General features: G+C 35.3%; 1 protein-coding gene across 1 annotated transcript; it reads right to left on the reverse strand.

The window, feature by feature from the left end:
• Positions 1-15,420: 15,420 nt before the first annotated feature.
• Positions 15,421-17,627, reverse strand: LOC132117240 (uncharacterized). The gene is made up of 7 exons (XM_059526404.1): positions 17,311-17,627; positions 17,140-17,221; positions 16,674-17,024; positions 16,239-16,580; positions 16,053-16,160; positions 15,920-15,942; positions 15,421-15,702 (listed from the first exon to the last, which is right to left on the reverse strand). The coding sequence occupies exons 1-7, from the start codon at positions 17,311-17,313 to the stop codon at positions 15,580-15,582; spliced, it is 1,032 nt and encodes a 343-aa protein (XP_059382387.1). The 5' UTR covers positions 17,314-17,627; the 3' UTR covers positions 15,421-15,579.
• Between the last annotated feature and the right edge of the window lie 5,250 nt (positions 17,628-22,877).

Raw genomic sequence — 22,877 nt, forward strand, 5'->3', positions numbered from 1 at the left:
TGCTTGTTGCTTGTCATGTTTGTCATGTTTGTTTGTTTCAGGGTGTGAAATATTTGTCCATCAGGTTGTGTCCTCCACGTTAATTTGGTGTCCCTCGGCAGTCCCAGCTTTTGCTGCAACTGAAGACAAACAGATCCATCAAACATGTTTAAAGTGTCATTCAAGCTTTTGCATTACTTTAACACAGGCTAGATATTATAAAATGTAAAGACACATATAAAATAACATGATTACCCTTGTTGCAAAAACAACTGTGTATTATTTGACACTGACCTGTTGTAAAATGGTGCTGTTAAAATCACTGACGTTAAGGTTCAGTGGTGACTGCATATTTATCTTCACTATTTGAATCTTCTTTGCTACAGGGATTAAAACATTCAAATCAGTCATTTGCAACACTAAATTGTCTGTCCTAACCTTATAAGAACATAGTCATTTATAAATGACGTAATTACGAGAAAATTTTAAATAAAATGCAATATTAATGTTCACCTAACAAAATGTATTTTTTGTGACATATGAAATCCCCTTCAACCAGTAAAATATAAATTTATTTACATTCATTTCACATTTTTGGTAACAGAGTAGTAAAGGTGACATTAGCACACGTTAGGTCACATGCTCTCAAAGCTCCAGAGTGAACTCGTTTAACAGTAGTCTAGAAAATGCATATAAATTAAAGTTAGAAAAAATATATTTGTACATCCAGATGTGTTTTCTAAAGTTTTTCTTTTGCACTTTTATAAAAACAATAAGTTGGAGATCTTAGAGAAACATCTGACCGTCATGCGTAATTGACAAAGTCCTTATTATGGGATACATGAATGAGAGTGAGAGAACCAGTGTTAAGCTGTAAATATGGGAAGCCAAATGCACTGAAAGTGGGACAAAACAGAGCAATGTTACTGAGCTCGTGCCACGCTGACCTTTTATCTGTAAAATAGAGTGTGAGTGGGAGCTGTCCTCCATTGTGTTGACTCTGGTGCAGGGGAAGACAAGAATGTCTCCAATTAAGCGATTGAGGTGTTTTGTTGTTGGATGTAATAATGAACGTAGCAGTCATTTGCTTAGTTCAGCATAGTTTGTTTTTGAAGGGAATGTCACCCCCATCTATATAAATTCATCTATATTTAAGCAAATCATTTGAGATCCAGCTTCACCTACAAAATAAGTGAGTATACGTTTTTTTAATAAATCTCTTCCTAATAATGTGCTAGTTAGCAAGTTTTATGCTAGCTAAATGTGGCTAAAGTTTGCAGTATGCTCATCACCACACAGAAGCAGAGCTCATTAACATTTAATGCAACATATAACAGAGCTGATTTTGACAAGGTAAAAAGGGTGTTTTTTACACTACCAATGAGAAATTGTTATAGACCCTAAAGAATCACATCAAAATGTGTAAAATGGGCATCCGATGACCCCTTTAAGATTCAGACAATTTGCCAAAATTATTGTACCCTAATGGGTCAAAGATCATATGTAGAATACAAAATAATGTGCCGTAAAAAAGGTAAAAGGTCATATGTAGAATACAAATTTTGGACAATTTTACTCCTAAATATATGTAAAATATAAAGTCAATAATTTTTTCAAGCTTTGAATTCACAATTAGTCCCATAGATGGCTAAGATCATGCACACATCAGCAAACAAAGAGGTTTTCTTACCAGTGCCACAGACAAATCTGACTTTCGATGAGCATGACATATCATTCCATTGTGCTTTAAGTGCATATAAGGTTGCACAAAATTCAGTTCCATTGAAATTATTGGGTTCATTGGGCATCCAAGCCCTGAACTTGGAGCTACTCCGATCTGACCACTTCCAGGTGTCTCTGTATAAACCCATGTACGCTTCTTCCACATAACTGATGTTGAGCAGCAACTTTAGATCTGTGTTCTCATCTTGGTTTTCTATTCTAGCCAAATCAGTGTGATTCTGTCTACAGTAGTTTAAAGCGTCTCTCCAACTTTTCATCTCTTGGATTAAGTAAGTTGTATTTGTTGTGGCTGTGGGCATATAGTTCATTTAGACATGATATTTGTTTAGTTATTTTTAAATATATTAGTCAAGTTAGAAAAGCACATTCAATTACCATTGTAACACAAGAAAAAATGGGGATTTTCACATGGCTCATCAAACCAATCTCCTCTGGCAGTGAAAATAGCACAAGCCTCTTTTGATTGATAGCTGTCTGGTTCGTTTACTGCCCAGTTGATGTATGTCAATTTTTTTTCACGATTGGACCATCTCCAGCTGTAGCGATCATCATACATTCCTATCCAAACGGAGTCATTGTTACCTTTACTCCTCAGAGTTTGAACAACTTGGTCATGTTCCACCTTGTTGTCAAATGTTGCTAAATCATAGTAGTATTTTCTGCAGTAATCTCGAGCCTCAGTCCAGTTCTTGAACTCATCGATGATATAATAACGATAAGAAGAGCACCACGGAAGACATGCAAATCCTTGAAAAACATACATTGAAACGTATCAGTATTGTTCTAATCAATGTATGGAATGCAAGGAAGTGTTGTTTAATATTCTTTTTTTAAACTTAAATGTGAAACAAATAAACAAACATTTTTAGTACTTACCTACTAACAGTGCTGTGAGAAGCATCCTGTACAAACTTTTATTAAACAAATGAGATGGATTGTGAATAATGTATTTAATTTAAAAACACAAAACAATAAAAATCAGGTCTTATTAAAAATAATAATGAAAACAGCCAGGCCAGGCAAAAGTAATAATAATAATATTACCTGACAAATGTTGTTGCTTCTGCTAATGTGATACTTTAAAAGCCACTCAGATAGACTTGCAAATGTTTCTTCTTTTTTTTTCCTTCCCTAGAACCAACCGCAGTCCTTGACTCTGCCTTAAAGATCCTCCTCTTCTATTTTTTTTTGCTTTATTTGCACAAATACTGCCGTTTGGATTGGAATGTATGATATATATATATATATATATATATATATATATATATATATATATATATATATATATATATATATATATGTATCTATTTGTATTTATCTATTTGTATTTATGTATTTATCTCATTTGTAAGCGCCTGCTAAATAAATGACTAAATGTAAATATGGAGGGAGAGGAAACAAAAACCCTGAAGGACTTATTTAAATCCTCCACAAACAATACTGAAAAAAGAAAGAAAATTTCCAAGCTAACTTTAACCCTATCAGACCAGAATATACCCACCAACCCCACCAGTCCAGGGTGTAATTGTACACTGCATTTCAAGTTATCATATGAATGTAGCCATAAATCAGCTTGAAAAAAATATGAAAATTCAAGAAAATTTTTGGATTTGGTCAATTGGTCTCCACATGGCAGCTACTGTAACTGGACTGCCCTTATATAGAATAAAACAGCTAGCGTTTTCAGGGTAACTGATGTGTATAATAAATTACTTTTAGCAACCTATTTTGACCTGGATACATCTGATTTGACATTAAAGTGATTATGTATGAGCTATGAACAATATTTACCTAACAAAATAAGATTTTGCACACAAGTGAGTTGATTTGCATGAATTTGATTAAATCCTGATAATCTTAGTAGAATACTGATGAAGAAATAATAATTTTGGGACAATTTGGTGAGCAGAACTTGCATCAGTCAAACAAATAAATAAAAGCTACTTTACATTTGCTAATGGCCTTTTCATTCAAAAGCTGACAGGAGCTGACACTCATTATCAAGATTTCCTTATCAAATCCATGGAAAATCACATCATTACTCTTGCAGGGACAAGCGCCTAACTATCAGTTCACAAAAATTCACTTACTTATATGCTCGTAAACTCAAATTTCATGACTTTCAGCTAAAACTGTTTGTTCTCTAGAGTAAAAACAATATTCTCACTCTTTGAAGACATGTTGCCTGTAAGGTATAAACTGCAATTTCTTTAACTTTATTCAGGGGTGCCGCCAGGAAATTTGTGCCCCATCACAAAAAAAAATCTAATTGGGCCCCCTCTGTGCCATCTAACTGTCCCATCAAAAGCTTTACATAACTCTAATCAAAGGCTTGCAACTGTCTTGCTTCTTGTAGTTCAATACTAGTACTAGCACAATATTTATTGCTGGTGATTTGTAAATGCAAGTCTGCATACAGTATGCAGTTCACTATTTGATGCAAGATTAAAAGCCACCGTAAAAATGTCCTTAAAGCAACATTATGTAAAATGTTTTACCTTAAAATAATGTTTCAAAATCGTTTCAGTGGTTCATCAAGTAGTAACAGGGTGATCATCATCATCATCATCATCATCTCTGGTAGACAGTGCCCTCACAAAAGCCTCCCTGTCCCTGTCAGTCAAATCCGCTGGCCACAAACCTGGGTCAACATCATGCCTATGACTTCTGCCTTCTTCCACCATGCATCTCTCATTCTCATCATCACTGTTACTTTCTTTCCATTCTAGCTTTCCTTCCACAGTTCTTCCTCCTTCTACCTGAGAGGGCCCTGGCTCTGTAGGATGCACACAATGCATGTGGATATACATTCAGTATATACTGTGATATATACAGTATATTAAAATATGCCATATACCAATAAATGACACTAACACTACAGAACATTGACGCAAATTACCTATATTTCTTTATTACCACCACTTGATTATATACATTAAATACGATAGATTCAATATCTTCAATACCACGACTTAGGTGCCCTTGAGCAAGGCATCGAACCCCCAACTGCTCCCCGGGCGCCGCAGCATAAAAGGCTGCCCACTGCTCCGGGTGTGTGCTCACAGTGTGTGTGTGTGTGTTCACTGCTCTGTGTGTGTGCACTTCGGATGGGTTAAATGCAGAGCACAAATTCTGAGTATGGGTCACCATACTTGGCTGAATGTCACTTCACTTATTATAAAGTTGTCTTCATCGTCTTCATCAGATTTGTGTGTTTGTGTGTGTATGTGTGTGAGCTTCTCAAATAAATTGCCCTTCATAATGGGAATAATAAAGTCTCTATCTATAGATGTCATTTATCGGCCAAAATTCAGTTTAAATGAACACATCCAACTGGATTATTTTAATATTGTCTGTAACTTACATTCAGGTTGAGGTAAGCTACTCATTGTTTCTAACTGCATCGAGTACAGACAGGAGGTTTTTTTTTTTTGTCATAATGGTTATTATGTGAGAAAATAATTTGTGTTTGATTTCTGTCCTTAATAAATATTTCATTTTCTTTTTTGTTATGGTAAAAAAAGAGCAAGAGAGACAGAGAACCCCACACAGAATCCCTGGAGTCATTAACAGTGTTGCTCACCTTCTTCACTGGGACAGGGAGGGGTGCAGTTATGGGAGACTGGGGTGCTGCTGACTCATCTGTTGTTAAGCCTGCTAAAGGGGCATGGACAATGATTTAATATGAATATCTTGCTAAACGTTTCCCTGTAATGATTAAATGTTGATGAAATGTAGGCTAACATTAGCTTGCAGCTAGATAGCTTATTTCACTATGTACAACAGGTTAATTCAACACACAGACTAAAGGCTAACGTTACCCACCTTTCTTGGTGATTCAATAGTGAAAAACTAGGATACAAAATGACACCCTTTCATTTGTCTTTCCTCTCTCTCTTTTCTCTCTTTCCTTTTCTGAAAACCAGATCTTATTTTACTACTCAACATTATGGTCTCTGTATCTCTATCTTGCCGTGCATTGATTGACTGTCTGCAACTAACTAAACACCATCACTGATGAGTGTGCTAAGGCAGGACCAAACCATTTCATGCAGATACAGGGGATGGTTGGTCAATATGGATGTTTTATTTTTTGGTCACTGGCAGTGGTGGAAAGAGTAATGAAAATTTGTACTTAAGTACAAGTATTGTTACATTTATGAAAAAATACTCAATTACTGTACAAGTAAAAGAACTGCTGTCAAAACAGTACTTAAGTAAAAGTAAAAAGTACTCCTCTCGAAAAATACTCAGAGTACAAGTTACTAGTTACTTTTTAGCTGGCGACATAAAATTACCAAAAAATATTAATATCAAAGATCTATGTGAATGGATAATAGCAACTTTGAACAAACCCCACCTTTATCTTATTGACAAAGTATTTTAATTAGTGGTCATGATACAAGAATTTTAACTTCAATACCTTGGTTGTATAGGAGTGGTTAAATGGGTCCTATTATGCTCTTTTACAATGTCTAGAATTTGTTTTGGGGGTGTACTAGAACATGCTCTCATGCTTAATGGTTCGGAAAATACATTATTTTTTAACATAATTTCATTTTTACAATACGTTTCTCCCCAGCTTGGCACAAATGTCTCGATTAGTTTTGGGTTTGACCTGCCTTCCGAAAAACAAAATGTGTTGTGATTGGTTAGCTGTCCCAGTGTGTTGTGATTGGCTACAGCTCAGACGGTGTTTCAGTACTGACCGCCCCTTGCCAAAGCAGCAAGTTCACTCTGATAAGGATGGCATCAATATTCAATATCAATTTGATATTGTTTTGGAAAACAACGCTGTAGTCTAAACAAGCGGTTTATTGTAGTTCTTGAAAATGGGTTTAAAAAAAAATGAAATATCTATTTGTAACTTTGTAGATATTTGTTATGCTCAAACATACACACTACAGACTGACTATCAAAAAGTGAAAAAAAAGCATAATAGGACCCCGTTAAGAATATCTGCTTGTTACGTCTAAAATCATCCTTCACCATTTCTGTGACCTAATGCTCTGCCAGAGGCCCCCCAAAAAACAACAAACTGATTCAGCTAAAATATTAGTGTCTGAGACACTGTGAGCACGGAGACTGTAGAGTGCATAGCAAATTACGCTTAGCTTAAATACGTAATATTAATGAAATAGTGTTAATAAATGGCTGCTGAGATAGTTTTCTCAAGTGAAATGAGTAGAGGCTTGGACCTGGAAACATTTACATTTATATTTACATTTATTCATTTAGTCATTTAGCAGACGCTTATATCCAAAGCGACTCACAAATGAGGACAATGGAAGCAATCAAAAACAACAAAAAGAGCAATGATATACAGTATAAGTGCTATAACAAGTCTCAGTTAGCTTAACACAGTACACGTAAAAAAAACAGCAATCCTAACATCATGACTTAACAAGAGGATTCTCCCAAGCCATCAAACTAACTTCATCAGAGCAAGAATGCCATTCCAGAGGCGGAAGCGACAGCAAACAATTTGACTTGCATGGTTCAATCGTTTGCTACAAGCCTAGTACTGTGCACTTAAAAAGCAAGTAGGGTTATTTTTGATTTCATGATGTAAATCATTTTCAAAACCACTGGCAAAACTACCACATACTGTATACTGCCATATACTTGTAGATATATATTTTTTTGTGCATCCATTTTTTAAAGACACTCATTATTTCAAGTTTCTAAAAAGACACATTCACTTTATATGATGAACAGATTTTACATAGGCTTTTATTAACATATATATAAATATTACGCCCGCAATTACCATTACAAAAATCTCAATCTTAACCATTTGCTCCTTCTTTGTATTTGTGTCATTAAAATCGAGTAAATCATTAATTTTATTATTATTTGAAATATACTCAATGATAATGGTTTATATAGTGTATAATATAATACAAATTTTAAATTAGTTTTTACCTATTTGTTGGGGTCCCTGTCAGTCAAATAAATTTAAAGATACTGTAGCTTGCCCTTTTATACAAATGTACTTGATTCTGTGCATTGAGAATGTCTATATGCAATCACATGTGTTTGACCAGCAGATGTCCTCGGCATGTCAAAGTTTGCAAAGTAAATCATTTTGAATAATTTTGAATAAAAAAAGCGTTATTTCTCCAATTATTAAATTAGCATCCTATACTATTATTATGAATTAGCTTACATGAGCCTCTTTTCACTGTCGCAGTCCAAACACTTCTACTAATCATCCAATATGCCCATTTTGAGATTACTGGCCAATAAGAAGTAGTTCTTTAGCCTACTTTATAGGCACTCCAGTACTGTTATATGCAGTGTGTTTGTAGATAGGGTTCAATCTTTTGTCAAATCCTTGAATCTTCCAAAACTTAGGTCAACTCTACTCTTCCTTCAAACCATTGTTGACACTTATCATACAAAACTTTTATTTATTATGCTACAAAAAATTACACTGAATTACTCTCTAATTGACAGCTGACATTATTTAGGATTGTGTTTCTCATGTTTTTTGTCCTACTTGTCTGTGAAAAGACTCTATCAAGGAAATGTTGTTCTGCTCTTTTGTCTGAAACAACCAGTCAAACTTCAAAGTGTCAGTGTTTCATCTTTGCTGTATATAAAAAGCAGAAGGAGAGTATCATTGGTTTGACTCACTAAGTACTGAACTAGTCAGTGAATTCTAATAAGCCACAATAAGAGTTGTTTTGTTTGTGTATTTTGTAACAAATCAATTTAATGATTCAGTGATTTTTTTGACAGATGCTCATTTGTCGCTGCCTACTGGTGTAAATGTAATTTGAAATATTTAATGAACACATTCAAAAGATTTTTGGTGAACAGATTCAAAAGACTTGACTCATTTTGATGAATCAAAATCCCCACCACTATTTATCACAAGTAGTGAGATGAAGAGTTAATAAGAGTTTCTGGACCCGGACACTATCCAGTAAATAAATGATCTATTTTGATTTTAAATTTGCAGATAGATAATTATTAAAGGGTCATAAAACCCCCCATTTCTGCACTGGTTAGTTCTCACCACAGTTTTAAAAAATGCTAAAAAAGTGGGCGTGGTGTGCAGCGGACCGGGGGAGGGGGAAGAGGGAGGACAGACAGCACACACAGCTTTGCGTTCCGACAGTTTCATTTCGCTACCATCGAGTTAGAAACACAAATAAATGCACAGCCATTTGCACCCTGCATCGAAAACATATTACATTTACATTCAGTCATTTAGCAGACGCTTTTATTCAAAGCGACTCACAAATGAGACATATATATATTATTCTTTGGCGTTTATATAAGCCTTTTGACAGGTTGTGTCACAGAGCTATAAAAACGGTTACATTCACCAAGTGAATGGATCGCGTTTGTGCCGAACTCTTATTACAAAGAGAAAACACTCTTCTGCGATCCATGAATGTTTCTCTGTTAATGTGTGCGATGTTATTTCACAGTCTGATGCGTCTTTCATAGCAAATCAACACCGGTTGTTGTGAATAATTAAGCGAAGCTCTTCTCATAGGATAAGAACATGCAGTCTCATGAATAATTGAATAGACACCGACGCTCATCAATGTACTATAGTCCATTGCTACGTCACAAATCGTGACGTCAACACAATGTAGCTTTTAAATCCGGAAGATGAAAATAGAGCCAAAGAGCTTAAAATTAACCAATTTTCTCCAACAGTTAAAATTAGCGGATGCTAACATTGTCTTCTATGATGTACAACACAAACACCTCTGCTATAATCTTAGAAAAAGTAGTCTGGGGTTTCATGACCTTTTAAGTACCATTTCATAAATGTACAATATATACAGAAATATGCAACACTAACTAAGGTTTAAAGCCTTAGGTCAGGATTTCTGAGTAGACAAGAATCCTATGTATATTAGTTCCCTCTTGTACAATTAGAAAATAATTTCTTTGAATCGCACAACATATCAGCACCTGCAAATGGGATGTCTCTCTATACCGACACACATAAGACTAGTGTATTCGTCTTTACTGGCAGAAATTCAACAATATATTCCACTCCTCCCAGATTCACTTGCCAGAGAATGTCTAGCAAAGCGCAATTTAAAGCAGCATAGTTTTTTTATTGCTTTTTTTTTTTTTTTTTTTTACAATTTAAGTCTATCAGTCATATGGCATGACAATTACCATAGACACTGGTAGAGCTTGAGATTTTGCTTATTTAATGTTGTCTTTACACTGCAAACATGGCACAGAAGCTGTAACTGTAGCAGTATCTGAAAGTGTACATTGTCTCAGTCTTCAGCTGGTGTGCCCAGAATGGCCACCAGAGGACACTGAGTGCTTGTGTAAGCACATGGCTTGTGTCCTGTTTGTTGGTGCCATGTGCTTTTTTTCTCACTGACTGTTTTTCTCCTCGGGGTAGCTTTTTTTGTTTGTTTTGTTTATTTTTGTTATTGATAAAGAGCCAATTTACTGCATCTTTGAGTCCTCGGCTCATCTTTCCACATGAACTATAACATACATTTAAAGCCATCAGGTACTGTAGACTTTAATAAAACATGTTGTGATTTATATCTTGCAAGTGCATCATCTCTAGATGTAAATGACCTTAAGCTACATAAGTTTCACTTGAGTTTGGTGACAAGGTACAAAATGATTGATTGATTAAATATTTGCATACAGCATTGCATCATTCATTAACCAGTCTTTAGTGCACCACAAAAACATTATCGGGTAATAATCTGTAGATCATTTTATGGCAGCATAAACAATATGTGTCTCCTAATTAACTCATAAAAAGACAAGATATAGATAGATAAACAAGAGATATGTGAGCTATATAGACAAACCTCACCTCAAACCGCAGGTCTGTGTTTGAGCAAAATCATTCTCTCATCAAATAAGGTGGCAGGGGTTGAAAACAAAGAATCGTTTCCTGTAAGGACTGACAGGAAGTAGCAGTTTAGTGCAGAACAAGCCCCAGTGAGGTGAACTTCAGCAGACCAACACACACTTACTGATTAGCAATTTTTGTTTCCTTTTGTTATTTACCACTACATTTGTGTTATTTGCAAACCTAAACATCACTAGTGATTATGATTTTTTTTTTATATTCTCACATGTGTGTAGAAAAAGAAAATTGTTTAATTAAATTATTGTTATTTAAAAAAAACTCTTTGGTCATTAACTTTAGTGTGTAATTCTACAACCCGAATTCCGGAAAAGTTGGGACGTTTTTTAAATTTTAATAAAATGAAAACTAAAAGACTTTCAAATCACATGAGCCAATATTTTATTCACAATAGAACATAGATAACATAGCAAATGTTTAAACTGAGAAAGTTTACAATTTTATGCACAAAATGAGCTCATTTCAATTTTGATTTCTGCTACAGGTCTCAAAATAGTTGGGATGGGGCATGTTTACCATGGTGTAGCATCTCCTTTTCTTTTCAAAACAGTTTGAAGACGTCTGGGCATTGAGGCTATGAGTTGCTGGAGTTTTGCTGTTGGAATTTGGTCCCATTCTTGCCTTATATAGATTTCCAGCTGCTGAAGAGTTCGTGGTCGTCTTTGACGTATTTTTCGTTTAATGATGCGCCAAATGTTCTCTATAGGTGAAAGATCTGGACTGCAGGCAGGCCAGGTTAGCACCCGGACTCTTCTACGACGAAGCCATGCTGTTGTTATAGCTGCAGTATGTGGTTTTGCATTGTCCTGCTGAAATAAACAAGGCCTTCCCTGAAATAGACGTTGTTTGGAGGGAAGCATATGTTGCTCTAAAACCTTTATATACCTTTCAGCATTCACAGAGCCTTCCAAAACATGCAAGCTGCCCATACCGTATGCACTTATGCACCCCCATACCATCAGAGATGCTGGCTTTTGAACTGAACGCTGATAACATGCTGGAAGGTCTCCCTCCTCTTTAGCCCGGAGGACACGGCGTCCGTGATTTCCAACAAGAATGTCAAATTTGGACTCGTCTGACCATAAAACACTATTCCACTTTGAAATAGTCCATTTTAAATGAGCCTTGGCCCACAGGACACGACGGCGCTTCTGGACCATGTTCACATATGGCTTCCTTTTTGCATGATAGAGCTTTAGTTGGCATCTGCTGATGGCACGGCGGATTGTGTTTACCGACAGTGGTTTCTGAAAGTATTCCTGGGCCCATTTAGTAATGTCATTGACACAATCATGCCGATGAGTGATGCAGTGTCGTCTGAGAGCCCGAAGACCACGGGCATCCAATAAAGGTCTCCGGCCTTGTCCCTTACGCACAGAGATTTCTCCAGTTTCTCTGAATCTTTTGATGATGTTATGCACTGTAGATGATGAGATTTGCAAAGCCTTTGCAATTTGACGTTGAGGAACATTGTTTTTAAAGTTTTCCAAAAATTTTTTATGCAGTCTTTCACAGATTGGAGAGCCTCTGCCCATCTTTACTTCTGAGAGACTCTGCTTCTCTAAGACAAAGCTTTTATAGCTAATCATGTTACAGACCTGATATCAATTAACTTAATTAATCACTAGATGTTCTCCCAGCTGAATCTTTTCAAAATTGCTTGCTTTTTTAGCCATTTGTTGCCCCCGTGCCAACTTTTTTGAGACCTGTAGCAGGCATTAAATTTTAAATGAGCTAATTAAGTGGATAAAAGTGTAAAATTTCTCAGTTTAAACATTTGCTACGTTATCTATGTTCTATTGTGAATAAAATATTGGCTCATGTGATTTGAAATTCCTTTAGTTTTCATTTTATTAAAATGTAAAAAAACGTCCCAACTTTTCCGGAATTCGGGTTGTACATTATGCTGAAACATGATACCTGAGCAGTAATACAAGATGTTGCTTATTTAAGGTGTGTGTGTGTTATTTCCATTCACAATACTGAGAAGTATGGCTTCATTACATATAAATGATATATAAAGTATATATATATAAAACGTATAAACAGTGCCTACTTTTATGAAAAACATAAAAAATATACTATTTATTAATTTAACAGAACACTTTTTAATATTTGTTGAAAACTGTATGTTTAACCTATATCAATATTTTATCTTAATGTGTATATGAATAAGGGAAAGTGTATCTTGTATCTTGGGTACTGTAATTGGTCACTATTTGTTTTTCACAGTTTAACAATCTTTTTATTTTAATTCACATTTTAAATGTGACAAATGCATATTTACATAAATATATTACATAAATTTGTACGTAAATTTCAGTGACCGCTCAATTAATATGAAAATCATTAGGTGTGTGCATAATAATTATCAATGCAAAATGACATTTAAAATAATTGGAGTGTAATAAGAAACTTTTTTTTTCTTTCTCTGTTGTCTGATGTTGGTAGATACAGCAGCATGACACTTAATACCCTTGTGGTTTTGGACCATGAGCCTAGGCCACCAAAAAACAAACAAACAATACAATACAAAAAAAAAAAAAAAAACCTGTAAGACCGAGAATGGAAAAAAATGAGATGGCTCTCATCAGTGCACGCACCTCTGTGGGTGAAACTTTCCATTTAGCCACTTGTGATTAAAGTGTGATAGTGACTAACTAAACTGCACCTCATGTTTTAGACTGGTGGCATTAAATAAAAGGCCTAGAGTGTAGTGTGACAATTTCACAAATGGTATTGTTTATATATAGGCCCGGCTCCAGAGGCCACACATCCTCCCCACCCCCCTTCAGACCGAGGGGGATGGTCAGACTTGAGTTTAGCGTGTATTATAGTCTTACTCATACAACTGCCTGCTGTTGAATATACTTGCTTTTAGATGGAAAAGCTGCTCACAACCTCTGTTTTCTTCGTAATAATAGGATACCAAAATAGATTTGGCAAACAATCCAGTTCATCTACTTCTTTGGAAAGCATCAAATAATTTTACAATGCATTTTCGCAGAGGTGACTAATGTAGCTAATCATAGACATGTTTGTTGACTTCTAAAACGTAATGGCCAATCAGAGGTGTTTAGGTTGGAATCCACGCAATCACCGCTCCAGTCATGTTTTTTGTCCAGTGCTGGGTTCTATCATGCTCGTAACTTTTTTCTAACAAAGACATTTAAAAGTTTCATCGTGAAGTCACGTCCATTGTATTTTTATTTTTTTTTATTTTTTTTATTTTTTTAGATCGTGATGAATGAGTGACAGTTTTTTATAAATTTAAAGGGAGCAGTCTTTGCATGCTGTATAGCCTACGATGTTTTATTCAGAATTTGAATAAAACTTTATGCTTGACAAGCAGCCATGTATGACACAGAGAAAGCTAACAAGTACACTATACAAAAAAAGATAAAAGATACAAGAAAAGATTCTGTAACCGATCTGGTCCAAATGCAGGATTTAAGGAAATGGTTATTGGCTGCCAGGCCAAATAATGTTCACCTGCTTGATTTTCTATTTAATTTAACAGTGTTTTTGTGAACATATATATACTTTATTAACAAGTAATTGTGACACTTTACAATAAGGTTTGATTAGTTAATGTTAGTTAATGTATTAAAGTCTATTTATTACTACTAATACTACTACTACTACTATTACTACTACTACTTATATATTATTATAAGTACTACCTAAAGAATGTATTTCAAGCGTTCACTTGAAAAATATGAACAGCAACTCCACAGAATATATAAAAATAATAATAAAATCAATAAAAAAATCAATAAACAAATCAATAAAAAATAAATAAAAAACGTGATCAGTTACAAATCAGCACAAAATGTATTTATCTGATCAAATGCAGGTGGAAGTGTTCTATTGCAATAGACCTTGTAATAAATATGTTTTCAGCACCACGGACAGAGACATATTATATTTGTTAAAATTAACATTTTCACACACTTTCTTTTTTAAAGGAATAATTCACCCCAAAAATAAAATCTGCAGCATATTAAAATGCTAATTTGCATTTTCACCCAGAAGACTTAGTTAGTTTGCACTTTGTGTAGCACAGAGTATCTTTCTCATTCATTTATTCATTCATTTTTAAGGTCAGTTTAAGCGCAAACCACAGGCTCAAGCACAAACAATGTTTAAGCAGAGGAAGTGACAACAGAGTTTTTTTCAGGGAAATAAATGAAACTAAGTTACTCTTAGTTGCTCTTACTTAGGAATTGTTAGATTTTTTTAGTAGATATTTTTTTCTGACATTGGAATATCAACATAAAACTGCAAAAACACATACAAAAAAAAGGGCAATATCATCATAAATATTTGTTTAAATAAGCATCTACAGCATAATTGGCTAAGGGCAATGTACATTAATACTCACACATGACATGCACAAATACATTTATTCATTTAGAAGATGCAAATGAAACAAACAAACACAAAATAATGTTATTGAACATGTTACGGAACATACAATAACATGTATTTTCAAAGTTGCCCAGAAAACAACACAATCTAACAAACCTTACTAAGCCTAAAAAAAACTAACCATGTACAGTACTAGTCTAAAAGTCTAAATAGCACAGTAACATTTAAAGACATTTAAATGACCACCTGTATCTTTTAATCCATATTTTAATCACATTGTTAGCTACTGTTATCTGAGGTATAACAAAACAATCTATTTTAACTCGGGAAAAACCCTGGACATGATCCTTAGGAATTATAGATTCTTTATTTTTCTTTATTAATTATAGATAACTATAATACATTACAAGGGTCTTTTAGAAAATATTTGCCCAGTATGTTTGTACACTAAAAAAATCCTTGACTATACTTTGAAGATAAGTAGAATTGAAAATTGTTTTTGACAAGTTAAATGTATGCAACCAAATATGTTTTTAAAAGACAACATGTTGGATGAAAAAAACATTTATACAGTGTAGAAGTCAAATAATCCTCTAATGCTCTGAATGTCACTGGTGTGATCTGACCTGTGCGTACAGAGACTGGTCCTGACTGATCTTTACTTTGGCTCTTCTGGTGTTCAGAGGTTTCTGACTAAAACTAATAGCTGCATAATTCAGCATGTCTTCATTCTAATATTAAGAGAAAAAATAAACTCCAATTATGAGTGGAAAGGACATGCGAGATGGCATAAAAAACACCAAAAATAAAAAAATAAAATGATATAGTGTATACATACTGTAGCATTTAAAAATAAATTATCCACAAAATAAAACTTAACATTAAATTGTTACACAGATTAAATTCAGTTTTTCTACATTTAAGATCTCAAATAGAAGAAATACTTACTAGTCTCTCCAGAGGTTTGGGTGCTTTAGGAAATCAAGAAACAGTCTTGTCATTATAAACGGCAGTCATGCGTTGTTATTACTATAATAAAATAATTAAGAAAGTAAAAAAAATTAAGATTAGAAAGTTTTACCTTTATTCTGACCCATGCATAGTTTTATTCCCAGAAAAACAACAAGGGCCAAAAAAATTATGGTTAAAATTCCAAGAGCAGCAAGAGCTGGATTCACATGACCGTTTTCTTAAACAACGTAAAAATATAATCTCAGCATTTTAAAACCAGCATTAAAACCAGTATTTTATTTAACCTTCATGTTACCTGTAACGTTTAGTTTGGTTCCTTTTCCAAACAGTATGTCTCCACATGCGGCCACAGCACAGTAATAAATTCCAGCATCAGATTGACTGACATTTCTCTTGAAGAGACTGTAGACACAGCTCTGTGTTTGAGACTCAGTGCTGTTCTCACACTGACCATTTCTCTCTCCTTTTGTGTAAAGCACTCCCTGAGATTCTCCTGAGCTTTGTCTGAACCAGTAGACATTGTGTTCTTCTGCACAACTCTCAGTGAAGATGCTGCACTGCAAACTCACAGAATCCCCTGGATGAAGCCGGTCTATCAAAGACTGCTGAAGAGTTGTGTTTCTACCCATGGCTGCATCTAAAAAAGGGACATCAGAGACAAATAGTAAGTACAAGAAAAATCACACACAACAAACCAATCAAAGCTTCATTATCAAGCAAGAAAACTTACCTCTGACAAGTAATCTGGATCCTGCACCCATTCTGATGATGTTATATGCCGAGACTACACAGAAGTACGTTGCTGTGTCTGAAGGATTTACATTTAAAATGGTCAGATTGAAATGATCATTTTCTTTAATAACATAAAAACGATTTGTTTTCTCAAAGTCCTTATTCCAACTGGGTGGTTGATATAAATATAAAGAGACAATTTGTAAGGTTTTTCCATCAGCCGTCTGTTTAAACCATGCTTTTGTCACTTGCAGAACATTTGAAAATGTGCAAGTAAAGTTCACATCCTCTCCAGCTCGAACTATTTTTACATTATTCTCCTGAACAACATCCAAATCAGAGGAGCAGACTGCAAAATGAAGCACACAACAGGTACATTCTGAGTTGAAAGTGTTATTTAGTGTTAAATAGGTTTTAAATAAACTGTTGTTTAATATTTTAAATAGAAATGTAGGTACATTTACCTATTATTGAGGAGAGCAAAACAATTAAGCAGTATCTCATCATTAGTCGTCTTCCAAAATGATCCTTGTACTTTGAAATCCCCTGTAAAAGTGAACGATGAATACACTATCAATCCATTAACAAGCTAAAAATAATTGTAGATTATAGATTAGACTATGCTGTGGCCTTACCATGTGTCCATCGGCCTCTGCTCCAGACAACTGATGCACATATGCGCTTTCACCTTAACTTTTATGCTTTCACACCCCTTGCCACATCAAAATGGCTAGAAAAAAACTCTAACCCAGACATCTTCCATTGCTCCAAAACATCGCTCATTTAAGACACATCATAAAACATACTGCTTGGTTACCAGTTTATATTGAACAAAAGCTGTCTTCTCTCAAAACTATCTGGTACTATGTTGTTTCGTTGCTAAAAATACATTATGTGGTTTGACAGAGGAAAAAAAGCAGGAAATAAGGTGTTCCAAAGCATGTTACTAAAAAAAAAACCTTAAGGGGCCCCTTATGAAATTTTTAGTAATACACTTACAAAAATAAATAATAATAATAAATAAATAAATATGTTAACAATATTACACATAATTTTTTCAGTTGTTTTCAAGGCTTGATGTTTTAATATAATCTAGCTGAATAAATCACGTAGAAGCTCCTAAATTATTTAATTTATGACAAAATGAATGTAATATAATTAGCGAAATGTTCTCATTTATTTTAAGATGATTCTCAAAATTTGTGATTTTGAGTAAGGCCTGTTTGTAATTGACTTTGAGTTATTTTGTACAATTTAAAGCCTGTATACAGCCAGACAACCCAAGTAGGAAAAAACTTTACTGCACTAGCAAACTAGCACTAACACTAATGCAATGCTACTCTTCTTTGAAAGCATAATGCCTCATAGTACATGCAATTATCCATAACCATAAGCTGTACTCTTCTGCACAATAGTAATGACAGAAACTTCAACATAACAGAAATTCTTTCAAATGTCAAACATAGCTGCATATTAAACCTTACTCAAAAACACATCAAGTAGCACTTAATTTCAATATTTACTCTCCATATCCAGCCATGTGCAAAGCATGTTGGGAACTAACAATCACCGCCAAAATAAAAGTGCAAAATTGAGCTAATTCTCTTAAAATAAATAGGTAGCTTTCTTGTGTCATTTTTATTATTATTATTATTATTTATTTTTTTATTTATTTTTACAGTTTAAGCATTTCCTCAATTCAAGCATCCAAACTGTTTAAGTTTCCTTAAAAAACAAACAAACAAACAAACAAACAAAAAACATCTGTTGTTTATATTAGTGAAAATTTCTTAATATTTTATATACAACACTGGACCACAATTTTTTTCTTTTTATATATATATTTTTTATATATATATATATATATTTTAACGTATAAAAAATAACCTCATAACATCCATTCAGAATAAAATTCAAAAATAACATCAACAGACATACACATAATTTTTTTATAATCAAATTATTTTTTTCATATAAAAAATTACAAGATTGATTATTAATCGATTATTAATCGATTATTACAGTGTAGTGATGATGAGCTTCTAAGATATGAAAATTTTAAATAAATAAAAATAGGGTCACACTTTATATTAGGTGGCCTAATATTTCATATACAGCGATAACGTTGACCTGATTGCAAATAAATGCACAGACACTATTTAACTGAACAGAGATGACATAACTGAATCCATGATGAACTGCCTTTAACTATCATTTTTGCATTATTGACACTGTTTTCCTAATGAATGTTGTTCAGTTGCTTTGACGCAATGTATTTTGTTTAAAGCGTTATATAAATAAAGGTGACTTTGACTTTGACTTTAATATAACTAATACAACTACTATGTACTTATATAAAAAATAAGTAAAATGTACTTATTGTGGTCATATTGTATTGCAAAACCCATTTGCTGCTATTGAGGTGGAATATGGGTAAGATTTAGGAACAGGTTTGGTGGTTTGCATAGGTTTAAGGGTGTAAGGGATGGGTCAACAGTTAATTATAAATGTATTTACCGAAATTAATTACAGTTGTTACTACATATAGGGTTGGGTAATTATACTCTATATAAAATGCGGGCATCAGGGAGTCGCCATTAATATGTGTGGATATGCATGATTGCTTTTTACTTTCACTTTCGAGATTTGCGATTGCGGCAGTACTTTCCACACATTTCACAAGATCACAGTCGTGTTATGTTCTGATTTGCCTATTTTTCTGTGTTTTTTTTGCATTCTCAAGATTTACATAAAAATTAGAAAACAGTGGTGTTTTAGGCTCATGCTATATCATTTCCATGTACAGAACTGTTATTATTCAACTATGCCAAGGTAAATACAATTTTCCATTCTATGGCACCTTTAATATTAAGTGGGACCGAAAATAGTTTGAATCAAGGGGTTTGCATATGGCAGGGCTTGATCAAGTTTAGCTATGCTGCATTGATGAATGCAAAGATTATTAATTCATACATGCGTAGTCTATATTTGCACACTCTAAGGGAAGTCTATAAGTGTTTAGGCATACATCTTGTGATGTTACTTGGACACACAGGAACATAGGGTGTTTTAAGTCTTTGCTCATCATGCACCCTCACCAGGGTGACCCAGCCAGGGGTGATCAGCCACAGACTCATGTGTCAAGTGGCGCACTAAGCCTCGGATCCCCCCTCCAAATCAATAGCCACCTCGAGGCCTTCTCAGAGGCCTTGTGGAAATTATTTATGGCTCTTCTACACTGTAATCCTTTCACATCATGCAGTGTATTTTCTGTAATGATCTGCCAGTGAAAAACCAGCACCCACCTTTGTCTGACTCATTGCAGGCTCTCCATCCATTGGTTCAGCACCCTGTGACAAGATCTGCATATTTAGTCTTCTTATGCTCATTGGCTTCCTCAGTTCTTTCTTCCTTCGGGGATAGTCACCACTGATGTTAACAACATGTCTGGGTGAAGCAGTGTATCACAGCCAGTTGTCAGCCAGTTTAGCCACCAGAGGGCAATCTTTTTGTGTCATTGTTTGTGTGTTCTGGACTGTGTTTCCCATAGCACTCACTATTAGTTCATTACTGCCAGCTGTTGATCATTGACTCATTAGCCTCACCCTATATATACCTTGTTCATTTTGTCTTTAGTTGTGTCAGTATTGCATTCTGTTCCTGTGTTGCTATCTTTGTTTCCTGTTTTTGCTCATGTGCATTATGTTTTTTGTGATCTTTTGTGTGAGCATACCGTGACGGAATACTGACGCCACTTCAAGAACTGGCAGTTTTTGTTTTTTCCTCCCTTTTTTTCTCCCTCTGCTGGTACTACGAGTTTTTGGATTACCTGACCTGCCACATGGCAGAAGAGAGTGGCTCAATTTAAGGCTCTCATGGGTTGCGACAAGAGGCCAGAGATGTGGGGGTCTTTGCCCAACTCTTCTGAAATACTCGATGGGCCTGGTATTCAATGACAGGTCACTTAAGGATTTCTTTAATGGATGACTTGATGGTCCCTTGTCCCATTTGGGAGAAGAAGGGACTCGAGACCTTTTTGGGACTTCACCTGGTGTCTTGTTCAGCGAGTTAATTGAGTTAAACCAGGTCAACAAGAACCTGGGATTTTACCACCAGTCTTGGACCTCCTACAGCTACTGAGAAGAGGAGGGTGAGAAGGAAGAGGTAGGTAAAGTCGTGGCCTAATGGTTAGAGAGTTGGACTCCCAATCGAAAGGTTGTGAGTTCGAGTCCCGGGCCGGCAGGAATTGTGGGTGGGGGGAGTGCATGTACAGTTCTCTCTCCACCTTCAATACCATGACTTAGGTGCCCTTGAGCAAGGCATCGAACCCCCAACTGCTCCCCGGGTGCTGCAGCATAAATGGCTGCCCACTGCTCCGGGTGTGTGCTCACAGTGTGTGTGTGTGTGTTCACTGCTCTGTGTGTGTGCATTTCGGATGGGTTAAATGCAGAGCACAAATTCTGAGTATGGGTCACCATACTTGGCTGAATGTCACTTCACTTCACTTCACTTCACTAAAGTCAAGTTGGGTAGTCCAGGAGGATCCAGCTTTGATGGTCTTAAGACCAGTGGACCTAGAGGACCTGATGTGGGTGGTTTCAGAGATTGTCACAGAAACTGCTCCAGTCGTGGAGTGGTTAGAATCCACCTCCAAGCCCACTCTGGTCCAGGAGCAATCAGAGTCCACTCCAGAGTCTGCTCCAGTCTGTGAGTCTTCAGAGTTTTTTCAGAGCCCACTCCAGTTGAAGAGTTATCAGAATCCACTTCAGAGCCCACTGCAGTTCAGGAGTCCTCAGAGTCCACTCCAGAGTTTACTCCAGTCGAGGAGCGTCTAGAGTTCACTCCATAGCCCACTCAAATCCAGGAGAGATCAGACTCCACTCCAGAGCCCACTCCAGTCCAGGAGCACTCTGAGTCCACTTCTAAGTTAGCTATAGTTCATGAGCCCTCTTGAAATTCTAGGTATTATCAAATTGCCAGAGTTTTGTGAATGCCTCACAGGTGGAGGTCTATAGTGCAATAAGAGCATGTTCAAATACTGAGGTGCTAAACCATTCAGAGCTTTATAAGTAATCATTTTAAAATCTATACAATATTTAATAAGGAGCCAGTGCAGTGTTGGTAGACCTGGGCTAACATGGTTAGACAGTGTTCTAGGTTATGATGTGCAGAGTTTTTAGGTCCTATAATTAACACCTCTGTTTTGTATTGACTATGCATTCAGTTAATTATTCATCAAATTGGTAAGTTTCTCCGGGTCGCAAAGAAATATAGAGCTGAGTATCATCAGCATAACAGTGAACTCTAACATCGTACTTCCTGATGATATCTCCCAAGCAGGGGCGTAGCACCAAATTCTGGGCCCTGTATACTCTCAATGTCAGTGGGCCCCCTACACATGCCATTGTACGATGCGGGTTAGCAAAATGAAAATTAAATTTTGAATGAATTTTTTTTTTTATTATTTGATTATAAACAAGTATAAATAGTGTTTAAATCTATAATCAAATCAGATTATAGTAATGACTGGTTCTTTCATTCACCACCTGAATTGATGCATTTGGCCTACTTGTGCTCAAATACCTTTAAACCTTAGGCTACATCGAGTTCGTTTGTGTACTAACATTTTGATCCATGATACTGATGCAAGTTTTAAATTAAACATTTATTTTTGAACAGGAGAACACAAGACAACTGTATCCTCAGAAACCAATCAAATAAGCTAAGCCTGCCATAATGAAAAAAAAAAGTCAACTATAAAGGAATAAACTTTCAGTTTTGTAAATTCCCATTAATTCCCTTATATTCCTGTTAACTCCCATGGAAATTTTCCAACTTTGAAAATTCCCAGAATTTTGCTACCCTATTCATTGGCTTTGATAACATCATGAATTTATTGAGCATTGACTATAGCTTTTAAGCACAGCACTGTTTGTTTCTGAAACTGGTTAATGTTGGCAACCTGACGTTAGGCCTGGCCCATAATTTACTTACAGCAACAAGCAGCCTGGTTGACAAACTAAGCTAAAGATTTAACATTAGTATACATACATTAGCAGCAGTTGTCTGGAGTTGACTACGTTAACTTTAATTTGATGTAGGTGCATAACAAGCAAACTCAGTTCACCTTTTGGAAAGAAAGCAGTTATCAGCTGCTTCCCCTCATTCTGCCTCCTTTCTTTTTCCTCCCTGTCTTTCTTTT

Source organism: Carassius carassius, chromosome 3 (assembly GCF_963082965.1).
Source record: "Carassius carassius chromosome 3, fCarCar2.1, whole genome shotgun sequence".
Classification (NCBI taxonomy): Eukaryota; Metazoa; Chordata; class Actinopteri; order Cypriniformes; family Cyprinidae; genus Carassius; species Carassius carassius.